A 20,308-nucleotide genomic window follows, 5' to 3' on the forward strand; every position below is an offset into this window, starting at 1 on the left:
CTGCCCTGGCTTCTTTGCCCTGGGTGGGCCTGTAGCCAGACCCTAGGTATGGGAGTCAGCATGTGTGTGGGGGTGGGAGGGCTTCTTAGTCACTGAATGGGCAGCTTCAAGGGCCAACTATCGGGGAGTGGAGTGATGGCCACATGTTTTCTGTGATTCAGAGCAGCTCCTTGAATCTCTGGGTGTTAATTTTCTCACCTTTAAAAATGAAGGATTGGGACTTTGGGTATCTCTAAGGGCCCTTCTGCATCTAAATCAGATTCTGTGAGCTCTGCACTTCCAGCATTGTGTTTTCAACTCCACAATCTATATTTTGAAACCCTTTCCATTAAAAATTGAAATTCTGTTTTGACAAAATAAGTAACCAGTTCTTCCCCAACATTGCATCTTGTCGCTTGTATCTCCATTGCATCTTTCTGATATCTGCCCCTTGCTCTCATGCACAGCAGTCCAGATCCTCTTTTATACTAGCCTGAACGATCATAGATTCCCTAAATGGGGTCTGTCAAATCTCAGGCTCTTTCCTCTCCAGTCCCTTATTTCTGTGCAGCCAGAAGTCTCACTATGCTGTCCTAATCAGGAGTCTTCAGTGGTTCTCTCTTCCATCTAGGAAATATAAACTGTAATAGTTGAAAGCCATTCAGAGTCTGGATCAGGCCTGGTTCTTCAGACTTATTCCTTCCATCGAAGAGTGGAGCAGTGGAGTCAGGCTTCTTCCTCCTGGCCTCCTTGATCTTCCCAAAATTCCCCACCTAAATCTTGAATGAACTCCTTCCTCACTCCAGACCTTTTAGAATATATTCATAGCTTCTTTCAGAGTTCAACTCAGGAGTAGCTTCTATAACTCAATTTCTGCCAATTGTTAGTTCTGTCTTCCTCCTTAAATTTTCTTTTATTTGCTTTTGTTCACATGTTCTATCCCTTAATAGAATAGTAAGCTTCTTGAGGACAGGAACAGTTTTTCATTTGCTTCATTCATTGGTTTTATCATGGTGTTTCCTCACTAACCAGTGGTTGAATTTTACAACCCCATCATCTAACTGAATATAGCATAGAAGATCATCTAGTATTAAACTGTGTTGTAATCCTGTGGCATCAAATAAAAAAAATTGTATACTGCAAAACACCTCAAACTTGTGTAGATTAGGTATTTTAATTGCTCCCAATACTCATTTCCATAATTCCTTGTTCCTTCTTCCTTTAGTTTGTGGTTTCCCCACAACCTTTGGATTCCTCCCTCCTTAAGTGAGTGAATGTAGATTGGATATTTTGTTGCTTCCTTATGTATAGCTCCAGGTCTGGGGTGAGTTTAATTATATTCATTCCAATTTGATCCCCTATACCCTTTCTGGCTATCTCTCTTAAAATCAAAACCCCAGGCTAGGCTTTGTTTTTCTGTGGTATTATCTGATGTTTGTTGATGAGTTATACACAAGTGTAGCCTTTCATTGGCAAGGTCTGTGACCTCCAAATGTTTTAACAAGTCAGGTTTTCCCAGGTAATGTAGCTTATTCAGGTCATTGGTGAAATTTAAGTACACTTTGCTTGAGAGGCTGTTTTCCTTCTTCTCCCAGGTTTTTACTGTTCAATTCTATGAATTCTACAATGCAAAAAGAAAATAAAGTTATTTGACTTTTCTTCTTTGACCAGCATAGACCACATGGATTTGCTTTAGGAGAGAGATATGTGTTTTGTAAAGGAATGAACACCATGAGTTAAAAGGGTAACATCTGTCTGTTTACTCTTCTTATGGTAGGAGTATTTGATTTAGTAGTTTGTAGTACAGGATGTTCCTTTTACATGATGAGAGTGCTTAAAGATAAAGGAAATTTTCTGATAAGACTACCTCTTTTAGAGAGAGATAGTAAGATGAAACAGATGGCAAGTGGTAAATCAAGTTATAAGAAGCATCCTGGAATCAGGATATTAAAAAGGACCCTAGAAGTCATCTCAACCAAGGTTTCATGTACTCTATTGGCATTCTAGCAAAAGCTAGGAATCCTTTTTTTTAGAATATTTTTAAATGTACACAATAAATTACATAGAAATTACATTAAAAATCTATTACATTTTTTAAAAAATCCATAGACTCTAGGTTAAGAATGCGTGATGTAGACCAACCCCCTTATTTTATTGATGGGGAAACTGAGGTCCAGAGAGGATGTGACCTGCCTTCTGGAAAAAAAAAAATCAGTGACAAGAGCTTGAACCCGTTGACTTACTTAATTCATTGTCTTCTTTTTTTTTTTAAAACTTGTTGATCTCAGCTCCTGAAGATTATAAACATGTAATTCAGTTTAATGAGCATTTAGTGAATAGAATCCTGGACTTGTAGTCCTGAAGACCTTGAATTCAAATTCTGCCTCTGACATTTATTACCTTGTGCAAGTCATTTAACTTCTGTTTCTTCATCTCAAGTTCTTTATCTGTAAAATGGGGATAATAACAGCAGATAATCTTCCAGAATTATGGGAATCAATTAATACATATGTAAAGCAGTTTGCAATCTTGAAGCACTGTATAAATATTAAGTATTATTTAAAGGTATCTATTTATATTCTAGGCACCAGAGATGATGCAAATGAAATACTTTTGTGGAACATCGTTTTTTGGTAGTTTTTGGTAGTTTTTCAGTGCACTTGGTTTGTTTGGATAACTGGCAGTGAAATTTCAGGAAATAGATATTATTTCTTAAATATTCTGGGAAAAAAAGCAAAAAATTAAAGAAAGGGGACATGGAAATCAAAGAATGCCTATTATCAATTTAGGGAATGCATCTGAAAAGTAAACTTAGTGAATATGTTTGTGGTACCTATTACTTAAGGCACGCTTAAATTTTGTGTTAACATTGGTATTCATCTTGTACTATGCTCTCTGGAAAATTTATGTAGCTATTATTTTACAATAATTTATTTAGTATTTTATTTTTCCTCAGTGATATATGAACACAATTTTTAACATTTGTTTTTAAAACTTTTGAGTTTCAAATTCTCTCCCTTCCTCCCATCCCACCTACCCTCATTGAGAAAGCAATTTGTTATGCTATAAATGTATAGTCATGCTAGACATTTCCATAATAATCATGTTGTAAAAGAAAATATAGGCCCCCTCCAAAAATTCATAGCTATATATTAAAGTGAAGGTGGCAAATTTGCCCAAAATAGTAGCCTAAAAAGCCCCCTCTGTTACTCAAAATCAAACTGGAAATGATCTTAAAGAATGATTTTGCTCTTGTTCTTTATCTTACTTAAAGTAGTACTTGGAAATGACCTGAAAACTGAAGGCAACATTGAGAGCTTTCTGTTTTCAAAGTAAGCCATAGTACTACTTTGGAAATGTATTCTTAGAGTGTAATTTGGATATGGAATGGATACCCTTCTCTTTCCCTCTGCCTTCTATCTCCCCACCCACCTTTGGGGAGTGGGGATACACTCTTAATACTTGGTCACTGAGATTCCTGCTCCCACTGGTGCACTTCCCACTTGTGCAAAGTAGTTAAAATGGCCCGCTTGACTACTGCTTGGTAATGAATGTTTCGGACAACTACAAAATAATCACCATGTTTATTCAATAGCTGGTTAAAAGCAGTCAAAATTTAATAGCCCATTCTTAAATTTGAGTCACATTTCCATTATTGTACACATTGTCTGTGGGGGACATTGAAACCTAGTGGTAAGGTAGATGAATAAGGAAACTCATCTACTTAGGACAATTTGCAACTTAAAGCCTGGATGTCAGAAATCTCTTTTAGGAAAGGGTCTGTGTCATATGTTATATTTCTCTTCTGAGCCTCTCCAGGCTAGATAAGGCTGTTTCTCCTGCTACTTTCGAGTCACTGTGGTAGTTTTTAAGTTCAATCTAATAACAGCAGGAGATCTGCCTTTTGTACTAGGAGAATTTTCCTCTCTAGCTAAAGGGTAGTAGAAGGCAATGCAGTTAGATCCCTGAGGGTTTTCCTCCTGACTTTTTGAGGATGATGCTAAAGGGCAGTGAGCTCATATAGCTTTTCATCAGGACTATGCTGCTTCCTCCAATCAGTTTCTGTCTTTCTTTTAAAAAATTTTTAAGATTTTATTTTTCTATTTTGAATTTCCTTATTCTCTTTCCCAGGCTCCATTGAGAAGGCAAGTAATGATAGATCACCCTTTGTATATAAGAAGTCATGCAAAACATTTCCATGGTTTTTTTTTTTCATTCATTTCAATGCTGTCTGATTCTTCATGACCCCATTTGGGATTTTGTTGGCAAAGATCCTGGAGCGGTTTGGGGTTTCCTTCTTCAGGTTAAGTGACTTGCCTACATAGCTAGTGTCTGAGGTTGGATTTGAACTGCCTTGCAGATTTCAGACCCAGCACTTTATCCACTGAGCCACCTAACTGTCCTTTATTGCCATATTAACTATGTTAAAAAAAAAATAAAAGCAGAAAAATAAAGGGGGAAAAAAGCAGAGTTAATTAGTCTCTGTAGATGGATAGCATATTTCATCATTAGTCTTTGCGAATTGTCTTGGATCATTATATTGATTAGCTAAATCTTTCATAGTTGATCATCCTTACAATTTTGCTGTTACTGTGTACAGTGTTCTCTTATCTCACTTCATTTTTCATCAGCTCATCTAAGTCTTCCCAGGTTTTTCTGCTGCCCGCTTGTTCATCATTTCTTACAGTACAGTAATACACTGCAACAATCATATACCACAATTGTTTAGCCGTTCCTCAACTGTTGGGCATCTCTTCAGTTTCCAATTCTTTGCCACTGTAAAAATAGTTGCTATATTTTTGCACAAATAGACTCCTGATCTCTGAGATACAGTGCCTCTAGCCAGTTTTCACAAGTCACAGCATTTACCTCCAGTCGTCTCTGCATGGGACGCAGAACTTGCCTATCAGTTTTGCTTAGTTAAGTTACTTTCTGTCTGTTCTAGAAGCAACTTCTTTCTTGGACTTCTTGTGTTTTCTCACACCAGCTTCTTATTCAGATTTTCTTATATTTCTCGTTGACTCCCAGCCTAAGAATACGTGCTATATAGGCTCCCCTACCCCGCCCCCCCAAACTACCCCAGCAACATTTGAAGACCTCAAATGAAGGAAGACAATGACTCCCTCCTGAAGCAGCCTTTTGTACCTTTATATAGCTCTGATTATTAGGAATTCTTATATCAGCCCTACCTACATCTGTTTCTCTGCAGTTTAAAACTACAAGATAGCTCTCCTCTCCTGGGCTACATATAGACTATTGCATAACAAAACATGCAATAATATTATTATCTATTACCTCTTTTAACTTCATTATTTCTATCAGTAGAATCACCATTCACCCTGTTTCATCATATCTGAAGCCCATGGGTCTTTCATATCCAATCAGTTTCCATTGGTTCCATTTTTGAAGCACTCCTTATATCTATTCTATTCTCCTTTTATTCCCAGGTTCCTCACTGTACTCTTGCAGTAGAATTACAGCTCTTAAAAGTTATCCAGTCCAAACCCCTCATTTTACAAATGAGGAAACTGAGACTTCAGAAAATTAAGTTACTTGCCCAGTCTCCCAGGTAGCAAATAGCAGAATGTGATTTTGAATTATTCATCTAACTCTAAAGGCAGCCCTTTTTTTCACCCTTTTTTCCATTGCATCAAGATGTCTCTTGAGTCTTCCAAACAATATTCTCTTTACTGTTTTAGGCCAATTTTTCATAGTGTTGTCAGAATTATCTTTCTTATGCATAGATCTAGTCATGTTATTTTTGTGCTGAAAAATATTTCAAGACTTTCTCTTGCTCAGCAAGGAAACTTGAAGCCCCTCTGTTTTGCTTTCAGGATCCTCCAGTCTGGTGCTATTTTATTATTTTAGTCTTCTTTTACTCTCCCTCCTTCACGGACTCTTCTCAGTCAACTAAAAGGGACTGTTAAAGCTCCATGTTGACAACCTAGCTTTTAATGAGTTGAATTTTGAAGGACTCGATGTATTGGTCTGTTGAGACTTATTTAACCAGGTCATATAATTTGCTTGTCACCATTTAGGAACTGGTCAAAGACATGCACTTGAAAGTACCCAGAAAGTACCTTCGTTTCTTTCCCCAAAATTCTGAATAATCTATGATTGTCCATTGCTGTTCAGTAAGTATTAACAAAAAATAACCACACTTATATAACTTTAGAAATGTCAAAAAGGTGACATTTGAAATCCTTTTCATATGACTGCTTGTTTATGCAGATATATCTGTTTGTAAAAATGCTACAAAGACTTAAAAGTAACCAGTCAGCTTCTTACTTGATAATTTCTCTTCTGTTAACTCTTTCAGGTAGTGGTGCTACTGCTGTGGTCCAGGCTGCACTATGCAAACCTCGCCAAGAACGAGTAGCTATAAAACGCATCAACTTAGAAAAATGCCAGACGAGCATGGATGAGCTACTAGTAAGTAAATATGAGTGGAACAAATGATAGTTTTATTTTTCTTGCTTTTTTTTCCTAGATTGATAAAATGTATTGGGAAAGAAAGCAATAATTTGACTAATTTTGAAGTATTTATTAAGTAACTAGATATAAACTCAAAATTTTAATAATGTAGTAATGACACCTAAGTTAAATTCAATAAGCATTTTGTAAACACTTGTTATATATTTTGTAAACACTTATTATATACAATACTTTATATATATATTATATCTATATAGATCTATAGAGAAGAATGACACTTGTCCCTTCTGATAAGGAACTTAGTATCTAATTGTGTACGTCAGCTAGAACCCCTGTGCAGGTAGATTGGTAGGTCATAAACAAGTAGAAGTGGGTAAGGACATACTTGCCATGATGCTTGAAAGATGGAGGATAATAATAAAGAGGCAAAACGGGAGAAGAAAATATGTCTAAATTTCTAAAAGGGAGAGGAGGGTGGAGACTGCACATTATTGACCAGTGAGAAAAATCCTAGAATCACTAAAAAGTCTTTATTGGAATGTTCCAGGGATCTTGAGTCCTTGTCTTTCTTTTTGTGCTCTTTAATATTTTAATCATTGGCTTGAATAAAGACATAAGATGGCATACTTATCAGATATGCTTTTGGCACAATTAGAAGTTTGGACGCCATATTGGATGATACATTTCAAATCTAGAAAGATCTCTCTAAAGTTAGAATATTAGCAGAATCTTAGATTTTTTTTTCAGTTTGGGCTTTTAATTTCATTAAAACTTATGAAACTTTAATAGGGGTAAATGTAAAGTCTTACACATGGATCCAAAAATCAATTTTACAGCTTCAAGATAGGACATAAGAGGACATTTCATGAGAAAAAGATTAAAAAGTATTAGTGAACTGTACACTCAGAATGGTCATCAAAATGATATGACAGGTTTACCTTAAGAGAGACACAATTGTGTCTTTTTTCCAGGTCTAGTCCTAGGCATAACATATCCTGAGTACTGTGCTTAGTTCTTTCTGCACACAGCATTTTAGGAAGGACATGAGAGTTTTCAGAGGAAAGTAGCCAAGATGTTGGAAGATCTGGAGAATTCATATTCATATTCATATTCAGCCAGGGATAATTTGCTTAGAGAAGAGAAGACTTGATGGGAGGGGGTAAATAAATATATGAGAGATATCTTTTAGTACTTGAGTGATTATCATACTAAGGAGACATTAGGTTTGTTTTGCCTGAATTAAGAGTAGTGGAAGTTGCAGAAAGGAAGATTTAGTCTTGATATGAGAAAGAATATCTTTTCTAATAGAGTTCATGGTAAATTGAATGAGCTGGTTTTTTTCCTCCCTAAAGTCTTCTGACTGAATGACCACCAGGGATGTTGGAAGTGTAGCTCTAGGCCTCCAGGTCCAGGGACCTGGGTAGGTCAGTCATTACTCCTGAGGGATCCTTATCTTTGAGATCATATGTCTGCTAGGTTCACTTCTAGGGAAACTTAGACTCTGAAAGAGGGATCAGGCTCTTTCTAGAACTTTCTGGATTTTTTTATGCCCATACTCCAGAATCTCATAGAAAAATTATTAGGCTTTATTCTTGTCGTAAGTTCTCCCTAAAAGGTAGAAAGTCACTCAAACTATAATATAGATTAGATACAGGGAAGCTATTTATTTCTTTGACCAATTAAAAAAAGGCTAAAAATATGAAAGGTTCAGATTCTTTCATTGAAAAAGAAAAACATGATACTGTAGCCTATTTTACTCTTCTGGAAACTTGATACTTAAAACATGGTAAATTTAATGTGATTGTGGCATAAATATTTCACCTTTCCTAATGTTCATATGACTCCCTCACCTCTGGCAAGGTGGGCCAGGTTTGGCTTCTGTTTCTGTATATGGTCATCTTGTCTGAAAAAAGTCCTGCATTGGAGTCAGCACTAGTTGAGTAACCGAGGAGCTTTTGACCTCTTGAACTAGTGGGGTTGTTTCCCTGGCTGGAAATGTCTTTCTCAGACTCTCTAGAGTGATACTCTGGGAAAGAAACACAAAGTAGAAGAGGCAAACAGGACCTTGAGGACTCAACTTACTTATTTAGATGACACATACTGCTTTTAATGAGCACGTATCATGTGGGCAATGGAGAAGGCGACTCTTCTCTCACTATAGGAAATTTCGGAGAGAATTCCATGATATCCATTCTAGAGAAAGAAAGAAAAATTAGAATGGCAGTGTTTTTTTTTTTTTCTTTTAGAGTCAACTGAGTGAATATATCTTCCTAAATCAGTATCTGGCTTTCTTTGATAAATTCCCTTCCCTCCACCCCCCCTCCCCTTCTGCTGACACATGGACCAAAGAATATCTGGTCATGTACCTAGTCTTTGAACTTATCCAGGACATGTGGCCCTGAGGTGACCAGGGGCTCTAAGCATGTTTCCATGTACACTCCACTGAGGTGTATTTCAGCCACAAAAGATAAGGGAGCTCTTGATTGTCACTATTGCATACATAAAGAGGTGGTTCCTGTTAAGTTAGTTTGACTAAATATCCTCTGAGATTCCTTCTAATTTTATGATTCCAAACATAGATGAATTGAAAAAATTGTCTAGGGAAGGGTGGGATGAATTTGGTAAATAGTAAGCTTCCAGTATGTCAAAAGGGCAGAGTAGTTGAATGATAAGTTTAGAATGATGTAGGTTGGATCTCTCATGAATTAGGATGTTTAGAGACCTTAGCTTAAGCTTGCCCAAGCCATTTACAAAATGTTTCTCTGGCCAAGAGAATTTTGAATGCTAATTCAGTTTAGTATATCTTCATTCTCAGACAAGGAAATCTAAAATTTATTAGGTTAGGTAATGGGGAGATAGTTAAAGTTATTTTTCAGATGGGATTAGAACTAATTAATTGGATTAATATAGCAGAATTATGTAAAATGTATTGAAGGAGACCAACAGAGGCAAGGAGACGAGCTAAAAAGTTATTTCAGTAGTCTTTCAGAGAGGTTGTTAGGGCCAGATCTACATTGGAGGTAGCTATTAGAAAGTAGATATTCTATTGAAGAGATAATTTACAGGTATTTTTCAATAGGATTTGTTTGTTTTTAGAAATGAATTAAACTTGATGATCAATAGGATCATTTCTACCCTCTGAAATTCTGTGATTCTTCAGACTTGGCAGCTGGTTGGATGAAGGGTGTTAAAGAATGGGAACAGAAATAGGAAAGTTAGAAACAGCATTGTTTATTGAGAAAATGAAATGAGTTTGTGGTGTCAATAGAACTAGTACAAGTACCTAGAGCAAATAGGAGACAGGGGTCTATAGCTCCAGGAAGAAGTCAAGCCTTAAGCTATACATTTGCAATTTATGTGCTTTGAGATGACAGTTGAATAAGAGAAAGATCTAAAGAACAAGGGTACAAAGAAAGGAAAGAAAATTTCTGAGGAGAAATATTTCAGCTGCGTTCACCTTCTTTCTTGTGTGAAATGGACTCAGAAATCTCATGTTTCCTAAGGTCACATGGATAGTAAGAGGCAGAATCAGGACTGAAACGTAGAACTTTTGACTCTCCATCCAGTATCTTGTGCGACTAACTGATGTGAGGCTTAGATTTGGCTACTGAGACATTCCTATAGAAGATCCTCTGTAAATTGTAAATAAAGTTCTTGTGTTGTGATTGAAACTCCTCTGCATGGCTATGAAAATATGATAAGCTGGTGGTGCTGTTTTTGCATCATCATTGTATCCTATGTCCACCACAGTGCTTGGTGCATAGTTCATAAAAGCCTTGTTGGTTGTTGGATTGATGAACTGATGGAACAATTGATTTTCCCAAAATAAGTCAATATTAAATAAATAGCTTAGCTCCTGATTATGAGTTGTCCAGCAGGCTGGGTTGAGTTTGCGAGTTTAATTTCATAATATAATTATCTTTGTGCCTGCCAGTTTTCTTTTTTCTCTCTTTTCTGACTATTTATATGAGAATACTGGAAACCTGCAGGGGAGGAGTTAACTGATTGGTAACTAAAACAGTAATCCCAGTGCAAATATTAGTCTAGCAGCTCCAAACAAGTTAGAAAGTACAATGACATTTGGCTCCAAATGAAGAAAGCTTTTGTTATATTCTGTACCCGGTAATGAAATGTCATTAACAAGAGCTTTTTGTCTTCTTTCAGAATATAGCTTTTATTTCAGGTTTAATTACAGTACACTATAGTTTAAATTAAGTCCAGGCATAAAGCTGTAGTTTTCCAGATCTGCTTGGTCTTGTAATTTTAATTAGGCAACATGATGCATGGATTTTGGTTGGAATAGAAACAACAGATTGCTTGGTTACAACTCAGATTAAGGAGAAAGGGTTTCTATAATCCAATGTTAATTTTTTAATTTGCATATGCTTTAAACTGCCTTCAAAATTTCATCTTTCATGTAAATGCCAAGCTTATATACTTACTCACACTAAAATTATCTTTTGTTTTCTGCTGGTATGAGCATGGCTACCCCTGATCAATGTAGATGAAATAATTCCCTTTTTATTTCTTCCATTTTCAAAGTCATTTTGCTTAATAGAAAAAGAGAGTCGCTATTGTTGGAAATCTTTTAACATGGTCATATTAGGTAATGACTCTTTTTAAATATCACCAGAAATCATCACCTTTGAGTCTGCTTATTTTTCAAAACATCAGATTTAGTTTGATGGAACTTTTTGAGGTCATCCAAGCTAGACTTCTCATTTTCCATGTTAGGAAAATGGAGCTCAAGGGACTCATCCAATATCACAGGTGTAGTAAGTAGCAGAGCCAGGACTAGAACCCAGGTTCTCTGCGTACAGATCCAGTCTTCATCCCATTGTACCATGTTGCTTCAGACTTTGTTGCCTTGCATTCCTGAAAAGCTTTCCAGGCTTTTGGGGTGATAGGTCAAGTTATCCCTGCTTCTTATGGAAGTCACTTTTGGTATCTATACCTGAAAGTCTTGAGGTATGCTCCCAGGCTCTGGAAAATGCTGGATTTTTTTCTGCACTGTTGGCTTCTGGATTTTCTTTTTTGTTTCCTCTTAATCTCTTCAGTCAACTTTTATTGAGAAACTACTACCTGCAAGACACTACTTTGCTGAAACTTTATCAAAGCTAGTTTCTCTGTTGTGTCTTTGAATAGATAATAGTAGTGTTGATAAAGTTTATGGACCCTAATCAATTAACCAAATTTAATTTGTTAAGTGCACACTAAAGATACAAAGATAAAAATCAAACAGATACGGTTTTGTTTTTGTTTTTGTTATATTAAGGGGGAAGGCAGTAGCCACTAAGGGGATCATGATGAGCTTTCATGGATGAGGTGGTCAAGCTGAGTGAAAGAAACAAGGGGCTCTGAGAGGTAGAGAGGTGAGGAGGACCACAGTATTCAGGTGTGAGGGCTAGTGCAAAGGTGTGCAGGGTAAGCAGGAAGAAGAAGGCCAGAGTGGCTAGATCTCAGAATTGGGAAAGATGAGAATGAGAGTCACAGAAGAGAATGTGTCCTCCCCTGGCACTTCTGGTGGCTGTTTATGATAAGGGCCAATGCCTTCCTCCAGTGAGCTCTATGTTGCTTTGGAGGGAGGGAAGGCTGTGAGACTTAGAGATTTTGTGCATTCTTACTGTTTTTTCACATATGTTTCATCTTAATTGTGATTACTTCACCATCATATTGAGGGGGGAAGCCCTCATACCTCCGTAGATTGAATGCTCCATTTTGATAAAATCAGTTAAGTAAAAATCTCTGATAGATACCCTGGTCCATATTTGACAGTTCATACAACAGCCTATCCTAGTAGTCTTTCACCTCTCTTATCATGAGGAGGATTTTAGGAATTTTCTATTAGGGATCTAGTTTTGTTTTCTGCAACAGGTAGTATGAATAGAGCCTATATATATGTATGTGCATGAGTGTGTATTCTCCTTTGTGTTCTATTCATAACATAAAAATTGTCCAGTTTGAAATGTCTAATAGACAATTGTGATTGGGGATTGAACCTCATGACTGGAAATGGGTATTTTGATGTGAGTCATGATTAGAAATTATCATTAAACAGGTGAAATCAGACAAACTTATCATGACTGATTTTAGAGGGAATAGACAAGTGGCCTAAGACAGATCTTGGAAACACCCCTGTTAACAGATGGTGTTACGTGGTGGATGAGAAATCAGAGGAGACCGAGAAAAAGTAAATTGATTGGAAAGAGAGATGAGCCAGGAGAAGAATAATAAGGTGACATGTGACCAAGAGAAGAGAAGGGTCATACACATGAATATTCTATAACTGTTGACATATTTTTATATTTAACCTTTTCAACAGGAAAACAAGTCTTTTTTTTTTTTTTACTTTTGATAAAGGGAGTGAATGAGTTTGGGTCTATGAGAGCTTTCATATTGAAAAAAAAAGTAGAATTTATACCATGATATATTTCAAGAGATATAGATCCAAAGGATATATATAAATAAAACTTGCCCAAAGAAACTCAGATGGCAGATTAAAGACATGAATTCCTTTTCATTGGTCAAATCAGATTTTTTTTCTTGTCATGTCAGGTTGCCTTCTTTTTTTCAGTTGTAATACTGTGATTGCCTATAGTTTAATCTTAATCTATCTGAGTTCAGGTTTTGATAGTGTTTGAACATCACGTATTTTAGTAGTCCTTTCATTCCTCATATGAGTATCATATGCAGGATTAATACCTGGATTTTTTTCTTTCCAAATCAGTGCACTAGATAGTTTTGCAAATTGTGGCATGTATTAACCAGAAACCGTTGTTCTTAGAAGAAACAATGATAGCTGTAGTCATAAACTGCTGAGAGAGTTATGTCATGGGAAGGCTGTTTATACTGATGTTAACCTTTTGCTTTCTCCTTGCTTGATTTGAACTATCTGGCATAGATAACTTCCTCCAGTTGAGTTTTTTTTTTTTTTAGTGACTATTATAGAAGAAAATCAGTGACTGTTGCTGAGCAAATTTTATATAAGAACCTTTGAATGAAGGATTTTTAAAACTATAGCAGAAATGGCCTGTGATTACCTAGAAGAATTGAGATTGGTATTGATCAGTAGAAAAAAAATCATCATTTTTCCTTCAGTAGTAAGCATCTGAGAGGATTTTTCTACCTTGAAAAAGAAAAGTCATAAGCTGAGAAATTGATTACTTTTTATTTTTAAGCGTTTGCCTAGATAAAGTGAAATTTAGTTAATATATTACTATCTGGAAATTTATGGATGTTTGAAAGAAATTATTTATTTAGTGTAAGTCAAATTTTCTTGGTGGAAAAGGGCACCCCATGATTTTAATATACCTCTTTTTTTATACTGAGAGCACAGGCGAAATGGGAACCTGGTAACCAAATTCAAAATAAGAAACTTTGAGTTAAGTAGCTTTTTGGAAAGAGGTAAGGAAATAAAAGGTGCCAGTATTACCAGAAGTTTGTGCTTATGGAAAAGTACTTTAAAAGTTTGAAACAAAGAGTGAGTGCCAGTTGGCTTCAGATTTAAGGGAAAGAAAAGAAATGGAGTGGGTAAGTAGATTAGATGACATCACTGGTACTAAATAACCTAAGTAAGTTTTGATGAAACTCAACAGATTAAAGAGGGATTTGTAGTACTTTATTATTAGTTATTATTCTTACAGTACCTGTAGAAGAAGTAAGATTTAAGTAGGTATAAGAAGGAAGAATGTGGAAATGGGAGAATTGAATATATAAAAAGGCAAGGCTTTTTTATGTTGATGAAATTATTCTTTTGTCTAAGCCCTTATGCATTGGATTCCATGAATTAGCAGAAAACTGTTAAAATATGTATTTGTGTCACAGAGATAACATTTAATTCATCTCTATGAATGTATTCTTTTAGAGAGGAAGTAGTAGCTAGAATGTGGATTGCAAGACATGGGAGGCAGGAAGATCCTACTTCTGACCCTTAAGTAGCTGTGCAGTCTCTTGGGCAGCCTAGCTAATATTAATATCTACTTCTTCGTGTTGCTGTGAAGCTTAAATGAGATAAATATGTCAAAGCACTTTGTAAACTTTAAAATACAGCATAAATGTCATTATTATTTAATGTTCAATTTTTCCTTTGCTGTCCAAACTTTGGGTAGGTGTGAAAACATAAGTGTCCTATAATTTCTTGTATAGCTTCTTTTTTAAAAAATTAATTATTTTATTAATTTTTCTAATTATATGTAAAAATAGTTTTCAGCATTCATTTTTGTACAACATTCATCTCCCTCCCACTGTGTACAGATAGCAAGTAATCTGAAATAAGTTATACATAAAGTCATAAGACACATATTTCCAGGCTGTGAAAAAAAAGAATCAGAACAAATGGGAAAACCTCTGAGAACAAATCCCAACAAATTGAAAATGAAAATAGTATACTTTGATCTTCATTCAGACTCCATAAGTTTTTCCTCTGGTTGTGGATGACATTTTCCATCTCTTGTATAGTTTCTTACTGTATTTAAAGGGAGGTAATTATATAGCTTCTGTAGGATTATTCACTAAACTTTATGGAATGAAAGCTTTAACAAATGCTAAATGATCCATCTAGATCAGACACATTCAAGAAACCTAGAAAGGTGATTTTCAGTGACATGGAGTTGTTATAAAGTAAATGGAGCTCTCCTATCTTATAAACAAGGTAATTTATGTCTTTCTTCTAAGTGATAATTAGAGGATGAACTTAGAATGAGTAGACCAGTTTTTGATTTAAGTAATTCACACTAATGCATAAATGATTATTAAGACTTAATTGTCCCTCTCAGGGAATATTTACAGTTAAAAATGTCTATTAATCCAAATTAAAATGTAATCACATTATTGTGTATTGGAGAAATATTTGAGCTTGACTGATTTCCCAATGACCCTTATCAAATCTAGGTCTTTGATTGTTTAATTTATCTTATTATTAGAATAGAACCCAGTAATTTAGCATCTCACTTTTTTGAAAGACTCAATTTACCTGGCTTAGATAGTAGCCAGTTATGATAATATGATAATTGATGTGTTCTCATTCTCTCTCTCTCTCTCTCTCTCTCTCTCTCTCTCTCTCTCTCTCTCTCTCGTCTCTGACATTATCTTTCTCTGCTTTGCTCTCTGTTTTTGCTTTGCCTCCATCTCCTTAATTCTATCATGAAACTAAATCAGACTAAATTATTCCTTTAGGATTAATCCCTTTGAAAGTAGTACCAAAAGCACTGTTCCCTGATCATCTATAAACTCCACATATCTCAATCATCCTGAATTTACTGAAATCTTTTTTGAAGCTGTATATACCTTCAACTTGTATCATATTGGAGTGCCAGTTAATAGAATCTGCAACATTTATAAAAGGTCTGCTGTGTACCAGCTTGTATACTCACTGTGGAGAAATGAAAGCAAACATGACCAGTTCTGCCCTTAGGGAGCTTAGCATTTTCATGCATCAAGGGGTTTCCCCCCCTCTTTTATTATGAAATTTAGGGAACAGATTTTTGTTTACTGACTTTGTAACTTCAAATATAATAGAACAGTAGATTTTAAAGTCAGGAAGATCTAATAAAAATTACTTAGAATTGTAAATTATTAATAAATATTTAATAACTATATCTCAACCTCAGTTTTCTAATGTGTAAAACGGACTGAAAATATCTGTAACACTTAACCCGTAAGGCTGAAATGAGATACTTAAGTAAATTGCACAGCAAACCTTCATGATTTTATAGATTTTAATCCTATTCCTTCTCAGCCTTTGATTTTTTTAGATTCAGAAATATCATCCTTTGTAGTTTACTCTTATGTGCTCTGTCACATCCTTATCTTTGTTATCCAGTAAATTTAAATCCACTTCTCTTTTGCTTCCATGAATAATCATTATATCCCAAGAATCACCAAGACTTAGATTATATTTGGGAATGAAGGAATGATGTTTTAGTCTGTGAAATCATGACCTTTGATCAGGGGAGAACTTTTTTCCTCTCCCCATTTGCAATGAAAGGATAAGTAATTGATTCCATTGGGAAACATCTCAGTTTCCCAAGCAGCCCTCAGTCTACATTGGTAGAGAGAGTTCTTGCCTTTGATCTTCTTGCACTGATGGACCTTTCCTATCCAAACAGACACCAAACACCATAATCTTACTTAATAGAACACTTAGTAGATAGCAGGATTGACTTGAAATGTTTTTCACAGCAGGAATCCTATTTTCTTACTGACCTCCATCACATCATCAGAAATCCAAGTGGTTTGCCTACAATTTTTCTGTTCTACTAAGGTCATAAAGTATACTTAATTTAGTAGAACTTTAAAAAATAGATTGTACTTTGTCAGTGCTGTGAGCACCTCTGATTTCCTTTACCAAAGCAGATGTTAAGAAGTTAGTAGATGTTCTTTGAGAGTTGCTAAGAGTGAACAATTCACCCCTCTTTCCAGACCCAATTTGTCAAAGGATTTTTTCAGACTTACCTTGACTGTTAGATAGAAGACATACTGCCTGCTTATTGGGACTATACATTTAAGCTTACTTTAAGTTGCACATTAAAGACAAAAGAACTCTGATAAAATCTCACCCCTTGTTCACAAAATATTGTTTGTAGTCATGGTGTGAAGGTGTTTCTGGATTCTAGAAGACTCCTTCAGTAAACAGGCCATATACTGTGAGAGACAGTGTGTAGGAGATAGTGATGAACCTAGAGTAGGGAAGATTCAGGAATGCCACCTTTGACCAAAACTCAGAGCATGAGAAGAGAAGAATTGAATCCCATGCATATTTACATCCTCCCTGTAAATGAAAGCAGAAGTAAAAAAAAAAAACTAACCAAAATGGAAGAAATAGCTTCTGAGTTCTCCTTAAATGAATAATGATGTGAGGAGGTTGTTTTATTCTGTGCCTAAAGGCAGTATAAAACATCATTTCAAGGGGCATTTAGTCATCTCATCTCTTTTTTTTTATAATGCTTATAATTAAATATAAAGATTATGGTCACCATGGAAAAGTAAGTGCAACTTTTATGGACCACCCATTTTTAGAGGGTGAAGAAGTAGTGAAATTCTGTTTATTTTTGTTTTTTTTTTTGGCAAGGTGATGGGATTAAGTGACTTGCCCAAGGTCATACAGCTAGGTAATTAGTGTCTGAGACTGGATTTGAACTCATATTCTTCTGACTCCAGGGCCGGTGCTCTATCCACTGTGCCACCTAGCTGCCCCAAAGTAGTGAAATTCTATGGAGAATTGAGTGAGATTTTTCAGATCAATACTTGGTGACTTTTTTGTGAACAGAAACATCAACTTCCATTTTCATATGACTTTAAAATATTCAGAGTGCTTTCTTTACAACAACCCTGAGAGGTGGTTAGTATAAAGTGGACATAAGGAAAGGCAGGCCATAAATAATGGAAAGAGGTTTCAAGACTTCTAGTTTGTTTATAAACTTCATGTCTGTATATCATGAATATTTCTTATAAGAAAAGAGTCAGAATATAAGAAATAATACAAAAATGAAATACTTTTATCACAACAGCTCTCCCCCAAACCGAAGTACATTTGAGTTAGTAGAGCAAAATTCAGCCATAAGGTCTGTATATATGTTGTCATCATTCAAGATTGCTTTGACAGATTCAGCTACAAAATCAATTGTAGGTAAGGTGGAATCAGGGATGGAGATTTTGTCTCTACACCAGGAATACCTGGGTTCATGTTCTGCTTTTGTCATATACTGAGTGTGTGTGACCCTGGGTAAATCATTCTCAGGGCTGTAGGCAATTCTCCAAGACTATAAGTATTCATCCATTTGGAAGTGAACTTGTGATTGCATTGATATAGAGAACTTCAGACTAAGGAAACTCCGTCTTGCTAATACAGCATAGTCACTTTCTCTGCAAGTTATTGTCTTCGAAATTGAAGATCTTGAACTGAAATTCCAGTCTGTCAACTGCTTTGGCTAGGTAGGTGGCACTGCCAGCAGTTCCCTATTTAGGACCTCTGAGAAACTGCAACTCTTTCAAGTGAGGCCTTGAGTGTTTTGAGTCATCACAGATCCTGTGTTCAAACCTTTCTTTAGCCTCCACAGTGCTATTTCTGCTTCTGGATTCTCCCTTCTAGTACATCTTGCACAGCATTGTCAGACTAATGATTCTTAAAGTATTACTTTGATTGAGTCATTTTCCTGTTAAGAAATTATCCATTGTTCCTTTTTAGGATTGATTAAAGAATTAAAAAGAATATGGATATTCTATAAGTTGGCTATTTAAGGTCCTCTTGTAATTTGGTCTGGTCTGCCTTTATAGACTAGTTTTGAATTTCTTACTAAACTGAGCCTTTCCACTATTGGCAATTTCATTTCCTTAATATCTTGCCAACACAACTTGTGCTTTCTCCCTCAAGATTTTGTTTGCATCTTTCCTAACATCCTGGAATTTTTTTTTCCTTTTTATTAACCATACTATCCGTAATTAAGGATTCAATACAATTCCTCCTTTATCACTGATCTGATCTAGCTCACATCTCAATACCTATCACTTATTACCTTGCAGTCTTTACTTGGTAATTAATCATATTTTTTTGTGCTATACAATATCATTAAGTGTCATTTATATGTTAAATAATTTTTAAAGCTTTTGTGTTTTGTATTTTTTTTTTTTGAGAGGAAAGTGCATTTCTTGGGGGTAGGCCATGGACAAGTACTCCACCTCAGCACTCCACCTATATTGGTGGACAGCTGTTCCTTGCAAAGAGTTTAACTGTAGTTAAATTGAAATCTTAGGTCTAGTCCTTGCATTTCTATCCCCATCTTTTAGCTCAGGGATGGGCAAGTAGTAAGCATTGTTAATGTTTGTTCTTTGCTCTGTCCTGCCCTATTATAAATCTGATATGATGGACGGTGTCTCACATTTCTTTATATCTATAATACTCTATAGAATTGTGTCAATTATTTCACTGGATTATCCAATAACTATTGTATTACTCTTATCACTTGATGCTTTATAAAATAATTTTATGGTTTTTGGAAGCTGGCATCCTTAGATCAATTGAGAATTGCTTTCCTTCATAATAAGACTGCTTCCTCTACCCATTTTTTCTTTTCTTTTTTCTCCCCCCATAGTGCTGTTGATTAATGTTCTTCCTTTTTCTCTTCCTCTTTTTCCTTTTTAGTGGAGTGGCTAGGTCATTTTGGGGTTTCTGTAAGAAAATTTTCAGATATTTCATGAACCATGAATTTAGTATATATTATATATTTCCTTTGAAAACATTTTTATATTCTTGTACAATGAAAATAATAAACACATTTTGTTAAATTATAAGTTTTCTACTGCAAATGTGACTATTTAGTTGTATTTGGATAAGTCATTTCTTTCCTTAGATAGCTATTTAAGAGATAAGCTTATAGGAGACTAGGCTTTAACCTTATCAGTCCTCATTTAGGCAGTTGCTTCTGCTTCATTGATTTTTATTTGTGCTCCAAACACTGAATTAGAATCAGGAAAAAATCTATCTCTCTCTCTCTCTCTCTCTCTCTCTCTCTCTCTCTCTCTCTCTCTCTCTCTCTATATATATATATATATATATATATATATATATATATACATATACATATATATTCTCATTTTTTCTGCATCTTTGCTGAATATGTACTTCTTTATTGAACAGATAAAGGTCATGATAGTATCCTCCCTTTCTGGTCTCTGTTACTAGAAGGACCTATGTTTTCTTAACTCATTTGTTGGCCCTAATATCTTGATTAAATAATGTGTATGATTTTGACTATCTAGAGTTGGTGGACATAGCATCTTTCCCTTTAAACAGGCTGCTTCTATGTCTGGAATGCACCTTTCCCTCTTTCTTCCTTTAAAAACAACTGAGGTGTCACTATCTACCTTAGACCTTTCCTGATTTCCATCCCCTTACCCC

At 35.4% G+C, this 20,308-nt stretch overlaps 1 protein-coding gene across 2 annotated transcripts in view; it reads left to right on the plus strand.

The window, feature by feature from the left end:
* STK39 (serine/threonine kinase 39) overlaps nt 1-20,308 on the plus strand; it is a 310,860-nt gene that overhangs the window by 73,678 nt on the left and 216,874 nt on the right. For both annotated transcript variants that reach the window (XM_074215784.1, XM_074215785.1), the window contains exon 2: nt 6,299-6,411. In XM_074215784.1, the coding sequence (XP_074071885.1) occupies nt 6,299-6,411 (113 nt within the window). The remainder of the gene's footprint in view (nt 1-6,298; nt 6,412-20,308) is intronic.

Source organism: Macrotis lagotis, chromosome 1 (genome assembly GCF_037893015.1).
Source record: "Macrotis lagotis isolate mMagLag1 chromosome 1, bilby.v1.9.chrom.fasta, whole genome shotgun sequence".
NCBI classification, from domain to species: domain Eukaryota; kingdom Metazoa; phylum Chordata; class Mammalia; order Peramelemorphia; family Peramelidae; genus Macrotis; species Macrotis lagotis.